General features: G+C 51.2%; 6 protein-coding genes across 6 annotated transcripts; 5 read left to right on the top strand and 1 right to left on the bottom strand.

Moving 5' to 3' along the window:
* Positions 1–585: 585 nt before the first annotated feature.
* Positions 586–1,689, bottom strand: N7525_006867 (mitochondrial 54S ribosomal protein mL67; the record flags this gene model as incomplete). The annotated part of the gene is made up of 2 exons (XM_002567373.1): positions 586–1,311; positions 1,420–1,689. 2 exons carry the CDS (start codon positions 1,687–1,689, stop codon positions 586–588), a joined length of 996 nt encoding a protein of 331 aa, XP_002567419.1.
* A 319-nt stretch (positions 1,690–2,008) lies between these two features.
* Positions 2,009–3,866, top strand: N7525_006866 (putative UV radiation resistance protein (UVRAG); the record flags this gene model as incomplete). The annotated part of the gene is made up of 2 exons (XM_002567372.1): positions 2,009–2,071; positions 2,145–3,866. 2 exons carry the CDS (start codon positions 2,009–2,011, stop codon positions 3,864–3,866), a joined length of 1,785 nt encoding a protein of 594 aa, XP_002567418.1.
* Positions 3,867–4,418: 552 nt separating this feature from the next.
* N7525_006865 (Zn(II)2Cys6 transcription factor domain-containing protein) lies at positions 4,419–7,706 on the top strand (the record flags this gene model as incomplete). Its single annotated transcript, XM_002567371.2, has 5 exons — positions 4,419–4,530; positions 4,588–6,414; positions 6,464–6,511; positions 6,565–6,878; positions 6,930–7,706. The coding sequence occupies 5 exons, from the start codon at positions 4,419–4,421 to the stop codon at positions 7,704–7,706; spliced, it is 3,078 nt and encodes a 1,025-aa protein (XP_002567417.2).
* Positions 7,707–9,498: 1,792 nt separating this feature from the next.
* Positions 9,499–10,812, top strand: N7525_006864 (pepsin-like aspartic protease; the record flags this gene model as incomplete). Its single annotated transcript, XM_002567369.1, has 3 exons — positions 9,499–9,827; positions 9,883–10,406; positions 10,475–10,812. 3 exons carry the CDS (start codon positions 9,499–9,501, stop codon positions 10,810–10,812), a joined length of 1,191 nt encoding a protein of 396 aa, XP_002567415.1.
* Positions 10,813–11,459: 647 nt separating this feature from the next.
* On the top strand, positions 11,460–13,875 carry N7525_006863 (PalH/RIM21 family protein; the record flags this gene model as incomplete). Its single annotated transcript, XM_061213848.1, has 2 exons — positions 11,460–13,583; positions 13,636–13,875. 2 exons carry the CDS (start codon positions 11,460–11,462, stop codon positions 13,873–13,875), a joined length of 2,364 nt encoding a protein of 787 aa, XP_061068279.1.
* Positions 13,876–14,344: 469 nt separating this feature from the next.
* Positions 14,345–16,558, top strand: N7525_006862 (uncharacterized protein; the record flags this gene model as incomplete). The annotated part of the gene is made up of 2 exons (XM_002567367.1): positions 14,345–14,452; positions 14,501–16,558. 2 exons carry the CDS (start codon positions 14,345–14,347, stop codon positions 16,556–16,558), a joined length of 2,166 nt encoding a protein of 721 aa, XP_002567413.1.
* Between the last annotated feature and the right edge of the window lie 880 nt (positions 16,559–17,438).

Below are 17,438 nucleotides of genomic sequence, written 5' to 3'. Positions count from 1 at the left end.
TGTTAGCATAAGTCCTTCTATTATTAGGATATTTGTCCTGAATTTGGCCTCGATGAAATTAGGCTCTGTTGTTTTTCATCCAATGTTTATTTAAACCGAAGACATGGCATGGTACTGTATGTATCTGCCTGATGTATGCGCTTCTGCTGTAGGGTGATTATGGTGACTACATGTATGCAATAGTTCCAAGGTTAACTGGATATGGTTTAGTCATAGAATTAACAGTCGCTTTTTGTTCGTTATGAAGTAAATACTTAGTTGAATACCGCATTTAGGGAGGGTATATATCCTCTGTGCATCCAACAGACGAAGATGATACCAAGAAAGAGACATAGGACCCTAGAAAAGATGTCAAGAAAAGAGACCACTCGAGAGGTGACCATAGCTTCTTGTGATTTGATATATCTAAAAGTACAATTTATGAATGCTAGGATAAGCTACACAGAAAGACAAGAGAGAAAATACAAAAGCACCAACCATCAGACCCAAACCAGAGGGAAATGGATATCAACATACACAAAACGTCCCGTCTTGCTCTGGAACGATCGACGGACAGGAGAGAAGAACCTCAATGACGCCAAATGTCTACTTCTGCTCAAACGAACCATCGGCGATGATGTCCTCTCTAGGGACCGGGAAGTCCTCCTGGCCAATGAGGTGGTTTCGAGTCCAGCGCAGCTGACCGTGCTCAATGTAGTTCGCCCATTCCTTTGCACACTGCGCATCGTATGGATCCTGCCACAAGATCTTGACAGACTTCTTTGGTGCGCAGTGATCCGCAGTGATCTCAACCTGCAGCTGCTCCTCGAGCGACGCAACCTGGCCCGCACGTTCTTCAGCCTGCTCAGCCTCCTTCAGGAGAGCCGCACGTCTGCGCCTACGGGCCTTGACGGTCTTGTATCCGGACTTGGAAGTCTCTGATACACCCTTCACGATATGGTTCTTGAGCTTCTCCAGAACGAAAGCAACATCGGCAATCGCGGTGGCCTTCTGGTTCATGAGGGCGTAAGCACGCTCCTTCTTCATCATGATCTGGCCCACTCTTCCCATGTTTTCCTTGTCCCATTGCTTCTGGTCCCGCAGGTCTACCGGCCGCTTCGAATCGAGATATTCTTTTGTCACGGTGATCATTTCCTTGGGCGGGGAGAGCTGGCGCAGCAGCGCGAATTGCCGCAGGTAGTTATAAACGTTCAGTCCGACTTGCGCCTCGTTGAAGTGCAGGGAGAAGTATGGCACCCACATATCCTTGCGGACTGTAGCGGGAACGGTCTTCTTACCATGGTTGACACATTGCTTGAGGAGGTTGCTTTTCTAGAGGTCGGACGGGTTAGACAAATTGCGATGACAGGCTGGAGGGATACAGCAGGGTAGGGGTTTTGCTGGAGACCGGAGCTTCACCGGAAGAGGGAAAAAACTCACCTCCAGATAGCGAGTCAATGAGTACACGACCTGTTTCGTGCGGATGTTGTTGTACACGAAGATGTTCTTGCCATGACTGATAGAGTTCAAAGCCTTCTGTAACCGTCGGCCTTCTTTGTCCTGGTAATCTTTAAATGCATTCGAGCCCGGTACCCGGGGCTTTCCTTGAATTGGCGTTTTCGGATCGATCGGTGGTCGGCGGATGAATTTCGTGGCCGCAAGTGCTGTTGAATCCAGCACTTTCTGGAAAGACTTTATGTTGGAGGCCATTGCGGCCGGACCAAAGGCTGCGTACAGTCGATCTGAGAAGAATTGGCGTAGTGAGAGGTGCGGGTTTATTGCATTGGTGGGAGGCGCCAGACGGTGTTGATCGAGAGAGAAGGGAGGTCGATTTTTTGACGGGGAACGCTGAAGTCTTGGCGCTTGCTCTCCGCATCATGCCTTATCAGCACACTACTACGGTCTCTCTTCTCGCCAATTCAATTGCTTCCAACTGCCACTTGCGTATCTTCTGTTTTTATTAATATGAGCGATCTGTTCCTTCTGCGACGCACTGCTTAAACACCCGCTCCCCTGCAGCGCTGGCGTAATGGATAAGGACACGGAGCATGATATAGGTGCCCGCAGAGAGAGGCCATGGCTCTATGCATGGGTATGTATAGAAAATGAAAGAGAACACGGAAAGAAAAAGAACGCGGTGATGACAGATGCTGACAAGCCATTAGAACCGTAGGCTTCGGCATCTCCAGGGAGTTTCTATACGCAACTTGGTTGTAACGCCTCCGCCAACTCGAGCTCGCGGCAAGACTATTGATGATGACGATATCCCGAATACCTTACAGACACCCTCAAAGATCCAATCGCAGACCGAAAACCACACCTTGCAGCCCTCGCGATCCTTCACTAATCTCAAGTCGCACTCGAGCCAGCATGACAATGTAAAGGAGCCTGCGATCCGTTCGTCGCGTCGGAGAAGTACCCTTTTCTGGAATGACCCCAATCCTCGAACTCGGCAGGTCAAACTAGAAGATATTACAAATAGTCGCATGGCGGATACATTCTTCTCAATTCATTGCGACGGGCTTGACGAGCCGGTGTATATTAGCGAAACGGTCGACCATGCAAACAATCCGAGTTTCCGATCTTTCGACTTGAATCTATGTGGCCCATACGTCTCTCGAATGGACTGTTTGACTCTCAGGCTCTGGACGAAGACCGGTGAAATGTCTGAGTTTATTCTACTAGTTGAACTACGGCTACATCTACGATCATTGCAGTTTTTGGGAAAGACATTGGAGAGCTTCCACCAACCACTTCCTGCGAACTCGATCCTTTTTCACTTCCCAGACGGTGTGTACTCCAACCTCACTGATCTTCCGCTGGTTCAAACATCACTCCAGGCTGCAGGACAGAAGGCCGCTGCAGAGGGTACCGCCTTGCCATCCTCGTCGTATGACGCTTTGATGAAATTGGCCAATTTGGACGAATGTGTGCAGGATGCATTGGCAACCAGGGGAAAATTGGAAGTTCAGATTAGCTCAATTCTACAACAGAACGAGCGCTCACTGAATGTAGCGAGTGAGGCAGCTGTGGCACAGGAAAAGCTTGCCCTTACCAAGCAGTATGTCGCCTTGGAGCGCAAACGAGTCCGCACCGCAGTCAGGCGCAAAGAGGAGCTCATTGCGAGCATCAAAGCCCGGAAAGAAGCTATGGAGCAAGGCCGTAGTGTCCAGGAAAAGGCACGCAGTCATCTTCCTGAGGCTCAGGAGAGGTTGGTTTCCAGCGAGCAATTGCTTGACCGAAACCAGGAGGACACTAAGGGCCAAGTTCGACGGATTGCTGAAGATCTTCTCACGATCTACCCTATTGAGCCCACCCCTGATAAACCCCTGGCATTCACCATCGCCGGGTTGGCCCTCCCAAACTCGACTTTCGAGGATATCGACCGTGACGTGGTCGCAGCTGCATTGGGCCATACAGCTCATTTGGTCTATCTGTTGTCATTCTATTTGTCGGTGCCTCTCCCATACCCGATCAACGCAAACGGGTCTACTTCGTTCATACAAGACCCTATCTCTGCATCACTTCCACAACGCACCTACCCCCTCTACCCGGTGAGTGTCCAGTATCGATTTGAGTACGCGGTCTTCCTTCTCAACAAAGATATTGAATACGTCCTCATCAAACAAGGACTGCGCGTCTTGGATATCCGACACACTCTTCCCAACCTCAAGTACCTCCTTTACGTTCTTACTTCCGGCGATTCGGTAATTCCCGCCCGTAAGGCTGGTGGCGTCCGAGCTCTTGTTGCTGGGCGGTCCATTCCTAATCTATCACGACGTGGTAGCACGGAGAGTGCTACATCTGGTGAGCTTGTGCAGCCACGCAAAGCTTGGGAGTCAATGTCCCGGATGAACGTCAATCTCGCCTCACACAGGGTGAAATAGTCCCTTCCGTCAATTTTTCTCTCTTAGTATAGATGATTGCGGACCGTTGAATCTTCAATTTAAGTGGACATTGGCACCAATTTTGGACTGGTCCCGCTGTTTTTTCCTTTTCTTGGCTTTAGAAGCATTGTACATTTACTACGTGGACATCGGAGTTGAGCTCTCATATTCTCTTGTAATTATAATGAAAATCTACTTTGCAAAGTAATGGAGTGTAGATGTTATATAGGATATAGGATATAGGACCCGATACTACCGTATATATATCCCCCTAGATTCCGTTACCCCGCAGAGTTCTCATTATACAATGGAAACTACCTAGTCCAGTGACTAGGCGCAAACTCTGACTTCAATTGATATCTTGACCGATTTGACCGAGAAATCTTTTTCGATAATTTCAAAAGCGCAATCCCATTTATTCTCTTAATTGTCCGTCTGTTCTCGTGCTTTTGTCCGAGTCGTCGGAGTAAGAAGACCCCCACCGCCTTTCAACGCTTATCTCGCTTTCCATCGCTTTGTGTCGGGATTTTCCCCATCTTCTTATCCAACGAAATGGGGGACAATAATAGTGCGTACACCAAGTCGGAGTCTGATGTACACCATCGCCGAGGGTATCAGGCTTGTGATCCATGTCGCAAACGCAAGGTCAAGTGTGACCTAGGAAGTATGGCGCCACCCCATTCCCTTTCATGATTCTGTGGACTGATCCCGAAAAATGCAGGTGTCGATAATCCTCGCCCCCCACCCTGTGTTCGATGTCGTCGCGAAAGTAAACGATGTGAATTTTCAGCAACTCGACGAAAGCGCAAGACCTCCGATACTGGGGAAGATGAAGTGGAGGCAGCGGCGATCCTCCATCGCGACAAGCGAATGATGATTGGGGAGGTGGCCAAGAATGAAACTCCAGTCGAAGGTCAGCCATTTGCGCCAGCCGATCCACCTCAGTTCGAGCATGAAGCCGTGATTGCCCAACAGAGATGGTCCGAGGCACCTTCCGCATCCCATGCAACTCCAGCACCTCTAGCCCCGCGTTACACGCCTAGTGTGCCGACCTCACGAGCTCCCACATATCCCGTCAGCGAACGTCCCGCGCCACCTAGCTATGGAGGGCCTCCGATGATGAATCGCACTGCTGTTGAGTTGCTGTCGCCTGCGATCACAAACACCCACGACGCTTTGCATCTTCTCTCTGAGGCTGCGGGTAGAACAGAGGACCTCAACCGCCAGAGCCTCGAGAATCGGCTTGCTGCGCGGCAGTCAGTCTCGTCTTTCAACTCGGGGCCTTCACCTCTACCACAAGGTAGCTCGCCTCGGAGCTTGGGTGGGTCTTTTGTGCGGACACCTCGATCAGGAATGTCTGTGGGCGGGTCTACATACTATCCGGCTGGAACCTCAGGGCCGGTAGATCCCCAGATTGCGGATCCCGGCCCCCAAAGAGAAAGCCCAGTCAACAACCCTCCCCAAGAGCCGGCATGTCTTGATGCCATCCGAGCCTGGTCGCGGTTGCGATTCGTCCGTGCCGGTTGGCTTACAGTGGAGGAGGGCATGGATTATGTGGGGTACTACTATGAACACCTCGCGCCGATGAGCCCTGTTGTAATCCCCGACTTTTCTCATCCCTCTACGCACCGCACATTGCTTACCGATGAGCCGGTATTGGCGGTTACAATCCTCACCATCGCGTCTAGGCACCTAAAACCCAAGGGCGACGGTGCTACTACGCGAGCGTTCTATATCCACGACCGTCTCTGGGCATATCTACGCAGCATGATAGAACGTCTATTCTGGGGCCAGGAGAAATTTGACCCTGGAACATCGGGCATTGGACGACCTCGGTCACTTGATTTGAGTTCATCAATGTCAGGCAAAGGTAGTGTTGGTGGGCAATTGAGATCGTTGGGAACTGTAGAAGCTATGCTACTTCTTACAGAGTGGCACCCACGAAACCTGCACTTTCCACCGGGCGACGACGAAAATTCACTTCTGGATATAGACCCCCAGACACACAGTCGGGCCGACTACCATATGGACCACGACGGCGAGCATACTAACAAAGGCTCAGAGGGAAGGGTTGCATTCCAGAAATGGCTGGAACCGGCTTGGCGATCGGACCGGATGTCATGGATGCTGCTGAGTACAGCGCAAGCTCTGGCTTTTGAACTCGGCGTCTTCGACCCCAAAGGAGATGCCAAGGCGGTCAACGAGTCGCCAATCGAGCAAACACGGAAACGTCGACTACGGCGTTTGATTCTCGTGTTTATTACGCATAGTAGTGGACGTCTAGGGATCCCTTCTATGCTCCCGTTGCCTCAATGGGGACAGGACATCACGCCGACGTCTGCTGATGCAAAGGATGCTGATGCCAATCTCGATCGGATGCAGGATTGCTGGATCAGCATTTCGAAAATTGTCTATCAAGCCAATCATTTGTTGTTTGCATCCAGTGATCAGACGATGGATTTGATCCGGACTGGGAGATATCGTGAGCAGATCGACCGCTTCCTACCGTATCTACGGGAGTTCCGACAGCAGCTGGACAGTGTTAATCGTAAGTCAATTGTGCGTTGGGTGTGAATATGAAAGCTAACAGAAAGAAGTCTCACCGGCCATGCGGAGCGTTTTGCTGATTGAGCTTGAGTACACCCGTAAGTCGACAAAGCTGGATTCACTGAAGGATAATAACTGATGTGGAAACCAGGTCTCTATATCAATTCCCTCGCTCTACAAGCGGTAGTTGATCGGTGGACTACAATGTCCAATGAGTCCGCTCAGAGCCATAACCACACCCAGAATGGCCAAACCGGATCGGGGCCGTCCAATAACAGCAGTAGCTGGTTCCAAACGTTGAATGAACTCTACCGTGTCAATGAGCATTATATCCAGGAAGTCATCGATTCCTCACGCAAAATTTTACAGACAGTATTGGAAGGCCTCGTTCCCGAAGGCCGTCTCAGACACGCACCCATTCGAACGTTTTTCCGAATCTTGTCTGGAATGATCTTCATCTTGAAGGTATGGTCTCTGGCAGAAATCCCGGCAAGCATAATACTAACTTCATCATAGACTTTCACACTGGGTGCCAGGGAAGACGATGTGCGAGTCTCCTTAGACTTGCAGGACCGGACAGTGGAGGCACTGCGCAATTATGTCGTGGATGACGTGCACCTCAGCAACACGGTAGCCCGGCTTCTCGAGCTTCTCACCAGCAGCATCCGGACGCGGTTTTTGCGCTTTGCACCGCACGACCGGGGCGCAGATGGAGAGGGACATGATCGAACCTCGGCCACAGGCTCTCGGCCTCATTCACCATCGCGCGAGCACTCAACTCGTCGTGACGGCCCGAGTACACCGTGGCCTGCTAACCAGGGTCATGATACGACGCCAGGCGGGCCGGGCCTAGGATATGTGGATACTCCTGCCACCGGTCACCCGATGGTGTCGGGGCATGATCCACTGGCGAATATCCCTGCCCAGCCGATCAACTCATCCAATCTCAACGTATCCTTCATGCCGCCTCCGCCGTCCGTGTACCACAATTACTACGACTCAAACTCGACATTCCCCAATGATATGGACAGATCATCGCCAAACCATGTCGCTTCGTCACAACATATGGGCGACAGCCAGCACTCTACCTCCGGCGCGCTTCCGGATTGGTTTGCTCTGCCCCTTGATCAATTCTTTAACAGCTCTACCGGAGTTGTTGACCAGGGTCTTGGTGGGACTGGACCCATGCTTGGCGAGTTTGACATGCTCGAGGTACTCCTCAATGAGGGGTATGACGGAAACACTAACGGCGAAGGTGAGACTGGGGCCGGGTTATCGTCCCAGTACATGTGACGAAAAACGATGATTACGAATAGTTTGATTTTCTTTCGAGTCTTACGTTTTGCTTTGATTTTGGCGTTTTCTGTAGTCTAGCCTCATGGTCTGTACCCCTTCGTTTCCATATTCATTTGCCTGATGCTTGAAATTATATACCCCTGCGTGATCCGCACGGCGTTTCTTATTTCTCGGCTGTTTACTCCGTACTCCGTACATCATTTGCCGCAATTTGCCTAAAACCGATTACTTGATGGTTTGACAAGTTGATGTCAATATGTTCATATGGTGCTATCATTGCGAATAGAATCATCCGGCGGTGTCCGTCGGCATGTTATGAGCGGGGTCTCTCGTTTCATGCAGGATTAAATAGGATTAAGTAGGATTAAGTAATATTAAGTACTGTTGATCTCTAGGGCTGACTTTCACATGATGATTCACCTGGGCATGTCTTGGACCGCGGACGTTGAAGCTTCCAGGTGGCTTTGGCTTTATAGTAGGTAGCCCTGACGGTGTGAGATGCTTAAGTTTGAGAAATGGTGTAAATATAGTAAAGATCATTGCCGTATTTGGTTACTGTGTGTACCTAAGTAGTTCATCACTGTCAGGGTGAATAAGTGACTCTTGAGCCCTGGAGACTCAGTCCATAGACTGCAAGCAACAATGCCTTTGGTTGCATGCATAGAAATTATCTCTGCCAATTAGGGTATGCTGTTTTGTTTTACTGCCGATCCCATAATGAACCGATCGCCATATCGACGGCCGCTAGATCCTTCGATGCCTTCGGTGCAGGCGATAAGCACTCTTCGGTCTTCCTCCGTGAAGGGTGACATCGTCTGGCATCGTGGAGCTGACAGTGACAGTCCTTGCAGGGATTGGTAGAACATGCAATGCAGGAACGGATGCCCGTCGGAGATTATAAACTGTTCTCATTGCATTGAGAGCTAGCAGGGCTAGAATCATCCCCGAGACAACCATTCTAGGTCAGGACCGAAAAGGCTCACCCACCGAATTGTCTCTCATCGAAGCCTCTAAATTACTCCAATGGAACGATGTGACCTTGTTTGCACTTTCGAGCAGATGATTGGCCGATGTGGAGATAACGGGTAATGATCGTCAGGGCCCGAAAGTCTCGACAGAACAAACTGAACAATCACTTTATGCAGCCTGACTGGCATGTCGAAAGACAATCTATTATACTCTCGGAGTATCTATCGGTTAACGGGCTAACCCAATGGCATTCTATTATCCTATTACACAAGGATGGCTAAGTATGGCGATCGACCAGTCTTCACCCAATGACTACCAAGACGCAGTGCTCCCAAGACAACGCCTCGTCTTGGCTGGACTTCTTCGTTCTGCGTCTTAGATTGCTTGTTTCAACCAAGCTCCCTGGGCATTGTGCTTGTGCCCCTGTGCGCTGGCTGCGCTAGTCCTATCACGTCTATTTGATACCATCCAGCCTGTCACGATGTCCTTTTCGGGCTTGACCCCTCAATCGCCTGCTTGGCGGACTCCGTCGCGCTATCCAAGATAGCCGATTGTGTCCGTGACGATCTCCAAGTTTCCCCTTTACTGGAGTGCATTTTCCACGATCGTCATTTTTACTGCCTAGAGGAGCATTATCACCTTCCCCTGAATGTTGCGATGGACAGCCCTATTGATACCTTGGACTCTCGGACGCCGTCTAATAGTATGGATCAGAAAACCTATAAAGGAAGTCTTGCCTCCAGCTGTTTATGGAATTCATCATCTCCTGCGTCACCTGCGTTCGCATTAGATCTGCTCATTCTTCTATAGAACCATCACTATGGTTGTCTTCAGCAAAGTTACCGCCTCTCTCGCTTGCTTTTCGGCCGTCGTCTCAGCTGCCGCTGTACCGGTCAAGAGCCCCCGTCAGGGTTTCAGTGTGAACCAGGTGCAGAAGACTGTTACCGGTACCAGGACTGTCAACTTGCCCGGTGTGTACGCCAATGCACTGGCCAAATATGGTGCTACTGTGCCAGCCAACGTTCACGCTGCTGCCGTGAGCGGTTCTGCCATTACCACGCCCGAGGAGAACGATGTCGAGTACCTCACCCCCGTCAAGATTGGCGAGTCTACCTTGAACCTGGACTTCGACACTGGTTCTGCTGACCTGTATGTTGGTTGAGATAACATGACTGGCTAGAGCAACAACTGACAATTCATATAGCTGGGTCTTCTCTACCGAGCTCAGCTCTGCGGAGCAGAGTGGCCACGACGTCTACGACGTTAGCAGCTCCGGCAAGAAGCTGACAGGTGCTAGCTGGTCGATTTCATACGGCGATGGCAGCGGTGCCAGTGGTGATGTCTACAAAGACACCGTAACCGTTGGTGGAGTCAAGGCCACTGGCCAAGCAGTTGAGGCTGCCAAGAAGATCAGCCAGCAGTTCGTACAGGACAAGAGCAACGATGGCCTGCTGGGTCTTGCTTTCAGCTCCATCAACACCGTCAGCCCCAAGCCCCAGACAACCTTCTTCGACACCGTCAAGTCCGATCTTGACAAGCCGTTGTTCGCTGTCACTCTCAAGCACGGCGCCCCTGGCACCTACGACTTTGGCTACATTGACAAGAAGAAGTTCACCGGGTCTCTGACCTACACCGACGTTGACAACTCCCAGGGCTTCTGGTCCTTCACCGCCGACAGCTATAAGGTCGGCACTGGTTCTGCTGGTCCCTCTATCGAGGGCATTGCTGGTGAGTTACATCTTTCCTTGTGTGGGAATCCATGTCTTGTTTCGCACGACTGATATCTTGAATTATAGACACTGGAACTACACTCCTCCTGCTCGATGACGGCGTTGTCTCTGACTACTACAAGAAGGTTGACGGCGCCAAGAACAACTACTCTGCTGGTGGCTATGTCTTCCCTTGCGACGCCGATCTGCCTGACTTCACCGTGACCATTGGTAGCTACGATGCCGTTGTTCCTGGAAAGCACATCAAGTACGCTCCTGTCACGACTGGTAGCTCCAGCTGCTTCGGTGGTATTCAGAGCAACTCTGGCATTGGCTTCTCCATCTTCGGTGATATCTTCCTCAAGAGCCAGTATGTCGTTTTCGACGCAGAAGGCCCTCGCCTTGGTTTCGCCGCTCAGGCGTAAACCTCTTGATGAGATGGTACCCATGTGATATCGGCGACCCCTATGTGTGATGAATGGTTGTACAGCGAAGAGCGATGTGATACGTGGACGATAGATATGTTGGATTTTCGATCGGCGGGTTGACATTGTGAATTTTTCGGCCTTGACTTCGCTGAGATTAGACATATATCAATATAATCTGCATGCATATATGGTGAAATTGTGAGATACAACATATGGAAAAGGAGCTTTAGACCTGACAGTAGCAAGACAGTAGCGTGGCGATTAGCGTCAGGAATTTTGTGGAGAAGCCAATGCCGAGCCTGGAAATGGAGCATCCAGATTTCCACCTTAATTGCCTCCTCTTTTGTACATTATCCTTCCTGATCTTCCTGATCTTCTGAACTTTGCTTTTCTCTCATAGTGGCACAAAACAGAAAATATCTCTCGTCTCGTGGCCCCAAAGATCCTCACACCGCCGTCGCATATTCCAATTCTCAACATTAATCGCCCCCCGGCCTTCGTTCTCGCAACGTCCGTACGCGATCAGAGTCAAGGATGGAAGTCTAACCTGTGAAAGGCTGTATACGGGCGCATCGGTGGAACTGCGCAGTATATGAACATTTCCAGGGACGGCGCTGAAATCGCCGTTCATACCGAGTCTGATCATGGAAAATGACTTCCACTTGCTTCCCCGCCAGATCTGGGCAAATCCAACACCAACTACGACAAAGGTTTATTCGCCCGGGTGTACGCCTGTTGTCTTGCCTAGTAATGGTACGTGGTCTCCCCTTTCCTTCGACACCTTGGCCGTTGGGCCGGGCTGCAGGCCGCCGGTCGCGGACATTAGTCGGAACGCTCCTCCTGGAACTGTGTCTAATTGCGAGTTGCAATGCTTTATAGGACTCGTATATCTCAACAAGTCATATGCTATTACCCTCACTGAGAACGCCATCTTCGAGCCTGTCTGCACAGGCTCCCCAACCGACGAGGTTCACATCTCCGCCGTCCTTGATACCCGCGATCCCTTCTATTCCTCCATTACCCCCCAGCTATATGCCATCGGCTGTGCTACCGTCGTTAGCTACCTACTCGTCATCATCCTTCTTATTACCCCGCGCACATTCTACGTTGGCGGGCCAGGCGGTGGCGCCAATTTCCTCGGCCGCCATGGGATGATCAGCGGCTCATATAGCGGGAACTCGTCGGTGGTTGGAGTTGGTGGACGACCATGGCTACAGAAAGTGGCTGCGATCTTGGTCGCAATCTCGCTGACTATCGCCACGGTTGATTCCTTCCGAGTCGCTGAGCGGCAATATGAGTATGGGTTTTCCGATGCGGAGGCGCTTTCCCAGGAGGTTATTGACGGACTGGAAATTCGCATCGTGCGCGTCATATCCAGCACGTTTCTGTGGCTTGCCCAGGTTCAGACGCTGATTCGGTTGTTTCCGCGACACAAGGAAAAAGTTATGATCAAATGGGCTGGGTTTGCGTTGATTGTGCTGGATACGATTTTCAGTATTTTGGATAATTTCTGGGCGAGGAACTCTCCGACACGTCCCAGGCTATACGAGGATGCCATCCCTGCTCTGAGCTACTTGTTCGAGTTGTCGCTTAACCTTCTCTATGCCGCTTGGGTGATTTTCTACTCGATATCTAAGCACCGATACGCGTTTTTTCACCCCAAGATGCGGAATATCTGCTTAGTCGCTCTTCTCTCGCTATGCGCCATTTTGATCCCCGTTGTCTTTTTCGTTTTGGATATTGCCAAGCCGGAAATTGCTGGCTGGGGTACCTATATTCGATGGGTTGGCTCTGCCGCCGCCAGTGTCGTGGTTTGGGAGTGGGTGGAACGCATTGAAGCGCTCGAACGAGATGAAACCAAAGACGGGATTCTGGGGCGGGAGGTTTTCGACGGCGATGAAATGCTTGAAGTCACGCCGTCCGAGGAAGTTGACTGGCCACGTTTCTCATCCCATGGACACGACCAAGGTGGCGGCAATGGCGCATCGTCTGGATGGGGCGGAGTGATGGGTTTAGCCCATCGACCTCTACGAGGCCGAGCTGGATTGCCTCGCGGCAATAGAAATAAAAAAGCCGGGGAACCACCATATAACCAAGCCGCTGCGTCGGCTCCGCGGGGGCCAAACGATAACCGGCCCACTCCACCCCCAGTGGTGATCACACCGATCAGTCGTGCTGATACTGCTAGTGCAGCAAGCACAGTGTACAATGTCCGGTATCATTCAGTGGCTAGCCCTACTCCACCAGTCGCAATGCCAAATATGCACGAGGAGGAGGAATTGGACGAAGCCAAAGAACTGGAAGGGGAGCCACATACGTCTGATACGAACGGTAATTCTCTTTCTGCTCAAAATACCCGAGAACAATCCCCGCAGATCGTGCAAGCCGATCCGCGATGGCATGTTCTTCTGCATCCATTCAAGAGGCGACGTGCATCTCTGCCAAAAGAGGTGGCATCGGCACAAGCTGGAGAAGAGTTCTCGGGACAGAGGCCATCTGCTGCTGCAGAAGAGGCCGAAGCAGAAACAAATGCTGCCCGGTCTCGAGCCGATCACTTCTTTTCTCTCCATCGGAAAACCCGACCGGGCACTGGATCACAAAACGCCGACGGTTCGTTACCAGTCACCGTTATTCCAGCACGTCGCCGCGGCCAGCACACATGGTCACCGCAAAACCGACTGCTGGAGGATACCCAGCCACCGGGGGAGAGCCGGCCTATAGAACCCGCTCAGCATCACGAAACACCCTCCAATCGTCCCAATCTCCCTGTACGGGTGATCCCTTCTCGACCACAAGCGTCAGCTCCATGGACGGAGGCAGACGTGGAGCGAGGAGGCGGAGATTATGTCTTACATTATGATCCAGAAAGCCGCGGCGCTGATCAACGAGGACGTCACTCACTTGGATAACCATGGCACCAATTACGACCAACAAAGCTGGACAGATACGACATATTCAGAAGAAAGAAACGATGAGTCAGCGGAACAGACTGGGCCATCCGATCCCGAATCTCACCGGCATGGACCTTTCAACGAACAGCATGGCCAGAACTCTTCTTAGGCACGCCACTTTTTTTTTTTTTTTTTTTTTGTGCATGGCTGATCGAGGCTGTGGAAATAGTGAGTGGGATACAGATTTGGGCATGGGGCTTAGCCACTCAACCCCTGACAGTTGGTGTTCTGGTTATTTTCATGGAGTATGGATTTGATACTATTGGAAAGGCGTTAGGAATCTGTTCATCCTTAGAAAGATACCCATTATAATTTTGGAATTGAATATAATATATGGATATTTAGGTAGTTCTGTACTGTTGTACTCCATATACAACGTTGTAGGCTACTTATAGTGGGTGACTATTGGGTGATCTCTGCTTGGCCACGGGTGATCGAGTGGCTTACCAACCTTGGAACTGACCCTGGCTTACGAAGGTGGAGACGAAATTTCACTCGGAAACTCGCGATCCCGGTTAGGCGCCTTTTCCCCATATTCTTGGTATCCCTATGTGACACCTTACCTTGGACGTCGCATCATGGCGACCGTCAATCGAAATATGTTCGGAGCGAATATAACCGAACCTCCCGGCGGTGCCCAGTTGATGGTTCTTCCGTTGAACCTCATCGCGGAGATTGTGTCACATGTGAGAGAGCTCCACACATCTCATTTCCCAGTATCTAACGGTTGGTAGGTCCACGACACAGGCGATCTCGCCCGGCTATGTCGAACATGTCGGGTCCTCAATTATATGGCATTGCCACAGCTATACCGCAGCCTAACGCTGACCTCCTACGACAAAATCCGTTATCGCGACGAACAACCAGAAGGAATCGGGAGCGCCAGTCCCTTCACGATGGGGTTAAATGCAATCATTACACGATCTTATGCGACGCTGGTACAATCGATGACACTACGGGGGGAGTGGAAGGACCACGAGCTGGAGGAGCATGCCCGAGTTGGTCGGGTGCCGGACGCATCGATGTTGTTGAACATCGCCGCCCGCGCTGCCATAGATCGCATGACTAATTTGGAAAGCTTCCATTGGGAACTGAACACCAAAATGCTCGACACTGTTTTTACAGGGTTGACGCAGCTGCCGAAGCTCACCTCCCTGACTATCAGGTTTCCGTCCAGTCGTCATCCACAGCCCACTTTCGTGATTCCGGGCATGCCCCATTTGCGATGTCTGAAAATCACCGATATCGATCCGCTATGCTACCCCGACGATATTGCGACTCTTCTTGCTAAAAGTAGGAAACTGCGGGAATTGAAATTACATTGGTCGCCACGGATGCGAGATGCACACGAACCTAGTGTCTCTCTGCATGATTACTTCCGCAAGCTGATTGCAAGCAAGCAGCCCCTCGCCGTTAAGAAGATGTCTTTCCAGAATCTGTATGCCTTCCACACGGAAGATTTCAACTTCGCTTTTGACCCGACTACCGTCGAAGACGTCACATTTCTCAGCGGGCTCGAGGGCCCTAGTCTGGTCAACACGTTCGTCGAGAACAGTTGGCCGACGGTTCCCCCACATGCCAAGCTCCGCATAAAATCAGTTCGGATGGACTCTGTGTCAAAACGGAACGCGGAGTTCATTGGAAATTTCTCTGGCCTCGAGAGGCTATACTTCGTCAATGTTACGACCGAATCAAGCGACCTCCTCAATTCCCCACGACCTGGAGGAGGCGCGGTCTCATCGGCGCTCACGCCGCCAGTCTCCGAACACCATTTATCTGGTGCGCCCAGCGGAACCACAACCAACTCTCCTATTACTTCTGCCTCCCCAGCTAGCCAGCTCAATGCTATGGCTAGCATGCGAGATATCTACCTCTCACACATTACTACAAACCATGGCGCGACGTTGCGCCACCTCCTTCTTCCATCTAGATGGCCTCTGTCCACCGGGATGGTCGCGCGACTCGTCCATAGCTGTCCGAATTTGGAGCAGCTCGCCCTTGCCACTGAATTTTCCAGTATGGATTCACTGGGTCTACTAATACCATTCCTCCGAAAGCTGAAAGCGCTCCGGCTTCTCATACCCCAATCTTCCGGACAGGCCTCAAATGCTCCTGCAAGTTCTGCAATGAAGTCGTACCCATCTGTACAGTTTCAAAATATTAAAATGGTGCAAGATACTTTCGCGAATGCCAAGACCCTTACAGAAGTGGTGGACATCGACGACGCGATCCTGACCGAAATGTTGAGTTACGACCTTGCCGACAAGAAAGTCTACGGAAACGTGAAGGTCATCAGCATGGGCTGGAAAGCCTGGGAGCTAAAGGAGTTCTATAAAGCCCCGATCCCATTAGCGCTCAACAAGGAGTCCTCATTACCAACAAATGGCGATAATACATCCCCAGAGACCACCACAGAGAGCCCTGTTCCCACGCAAGGTACTAATGGCGTTGGACTCAGCACACCATATCAGCCTGCCCTACCTCATAAATCACCCGATCCACAGGCAGCACATGCCCCTTCTTGGCCGAATCCACCCGGGACAAGACCCGGCATGCCGCCATCGACATTAGGGAAACGATCACGCGATCAAGATGATAGCGAAACTCCCAGACCACCGCCCGCCTGCCCGGATACACTCAATAGACCCGAAGACGGTGAAGGTTCTCAGGGCTGGGGCTGCTCGTACACCTTAGGTGATGACGGTTTTGTGTGGAGACGGCGTGCGCGGCGGGTAGGATGGGAGGTTCTGCAGCATTGGGAGGTGTGGGCGTTGGATGCGCAGGAGATTTGAGATGGTTGTCCTTTACGTTCTCGCGTCATGATACAAAGGAGTTTGGTTTCCGAATGAGCGTTGGTTTTTACCCTCTCGGTTTTCGGTGGTTCAGTTTAGAGTCAACGCAGGTTATGTCCTACGCTGTCGGCGTTGGAAAAGTATATATACTACATGTGGAGATATCTCCTGCCTATGGGGCTTGTATCCCTCTTATTTATAAATTGGATTTGGTTGGATATTTTGATAGAGGGGAAAAAGACAAGATGGTCCGATTCAGACTAAGTTATAGTTGCTACCTAGATGCGCACGGCCGTATGCCTTGGTAGGATTTCATTCCACTCAATGAACGCGAAGCCCACACCGGAAACTGGTCAACGGGATGAAACGACCTTGCATTGACTGAGAGACAGCTGGATCACTCACGTCTTGGGCCGGCGGTTGCTCGGGACGTCTCTTTCCCCTTCAGTTCGGACAGGTCGAAGAGATGGTCGAAGCGGCGGGACGGGAGGTGCTAGAATCTCGTTTCTTGAGCTGGGAGCTACCAGGAGGCACTTTTTGAATTGCAGGGTGGCTGTTGGTGAATCGCTAGGGTGTCGATAACCGATGTTCCAGCACCGCTACAGTGCTAGTGAAGAGCTGGGTACCGTGAGATATTGCACATAGGGTGATAGGAGCTTCTAGGTCTTCGCGGTGCGGGTGAAAATCCCAATGGACCGATGGATGGGTGACGTGGGTGCCAGCGTATCCGCTAAATATTGTATCTGGGCAGTCCAGGAACGGCGATGGCAGCAGTGTACACAGTGATACTATCAGTATCGTTGCTTCAGTATGAGGGATACTGACAGAATATCCCTAGACGGGGACTCGGACATCGCCAGAAGAGGGAGTGGATATCTGA

The sequence above is a fragment of the Penicillium rubens genome, assembly GCF_028828025.1.
Source record: "Penicillium rubens strain IBT 27055 chromosome Unknown utg000003l_segment0_segment0, whole genome shotgun sequence".
Lineage (NCBI taxonomy): Eukaryota > Fungi > Ascomycota > Eurotiomycetes > Eurotiales > Aspergillaceae > Penicillium > Penicillium rubens.
This window is presented reverse-complemented; position numbering and strand designations above follow the sequence as displayed.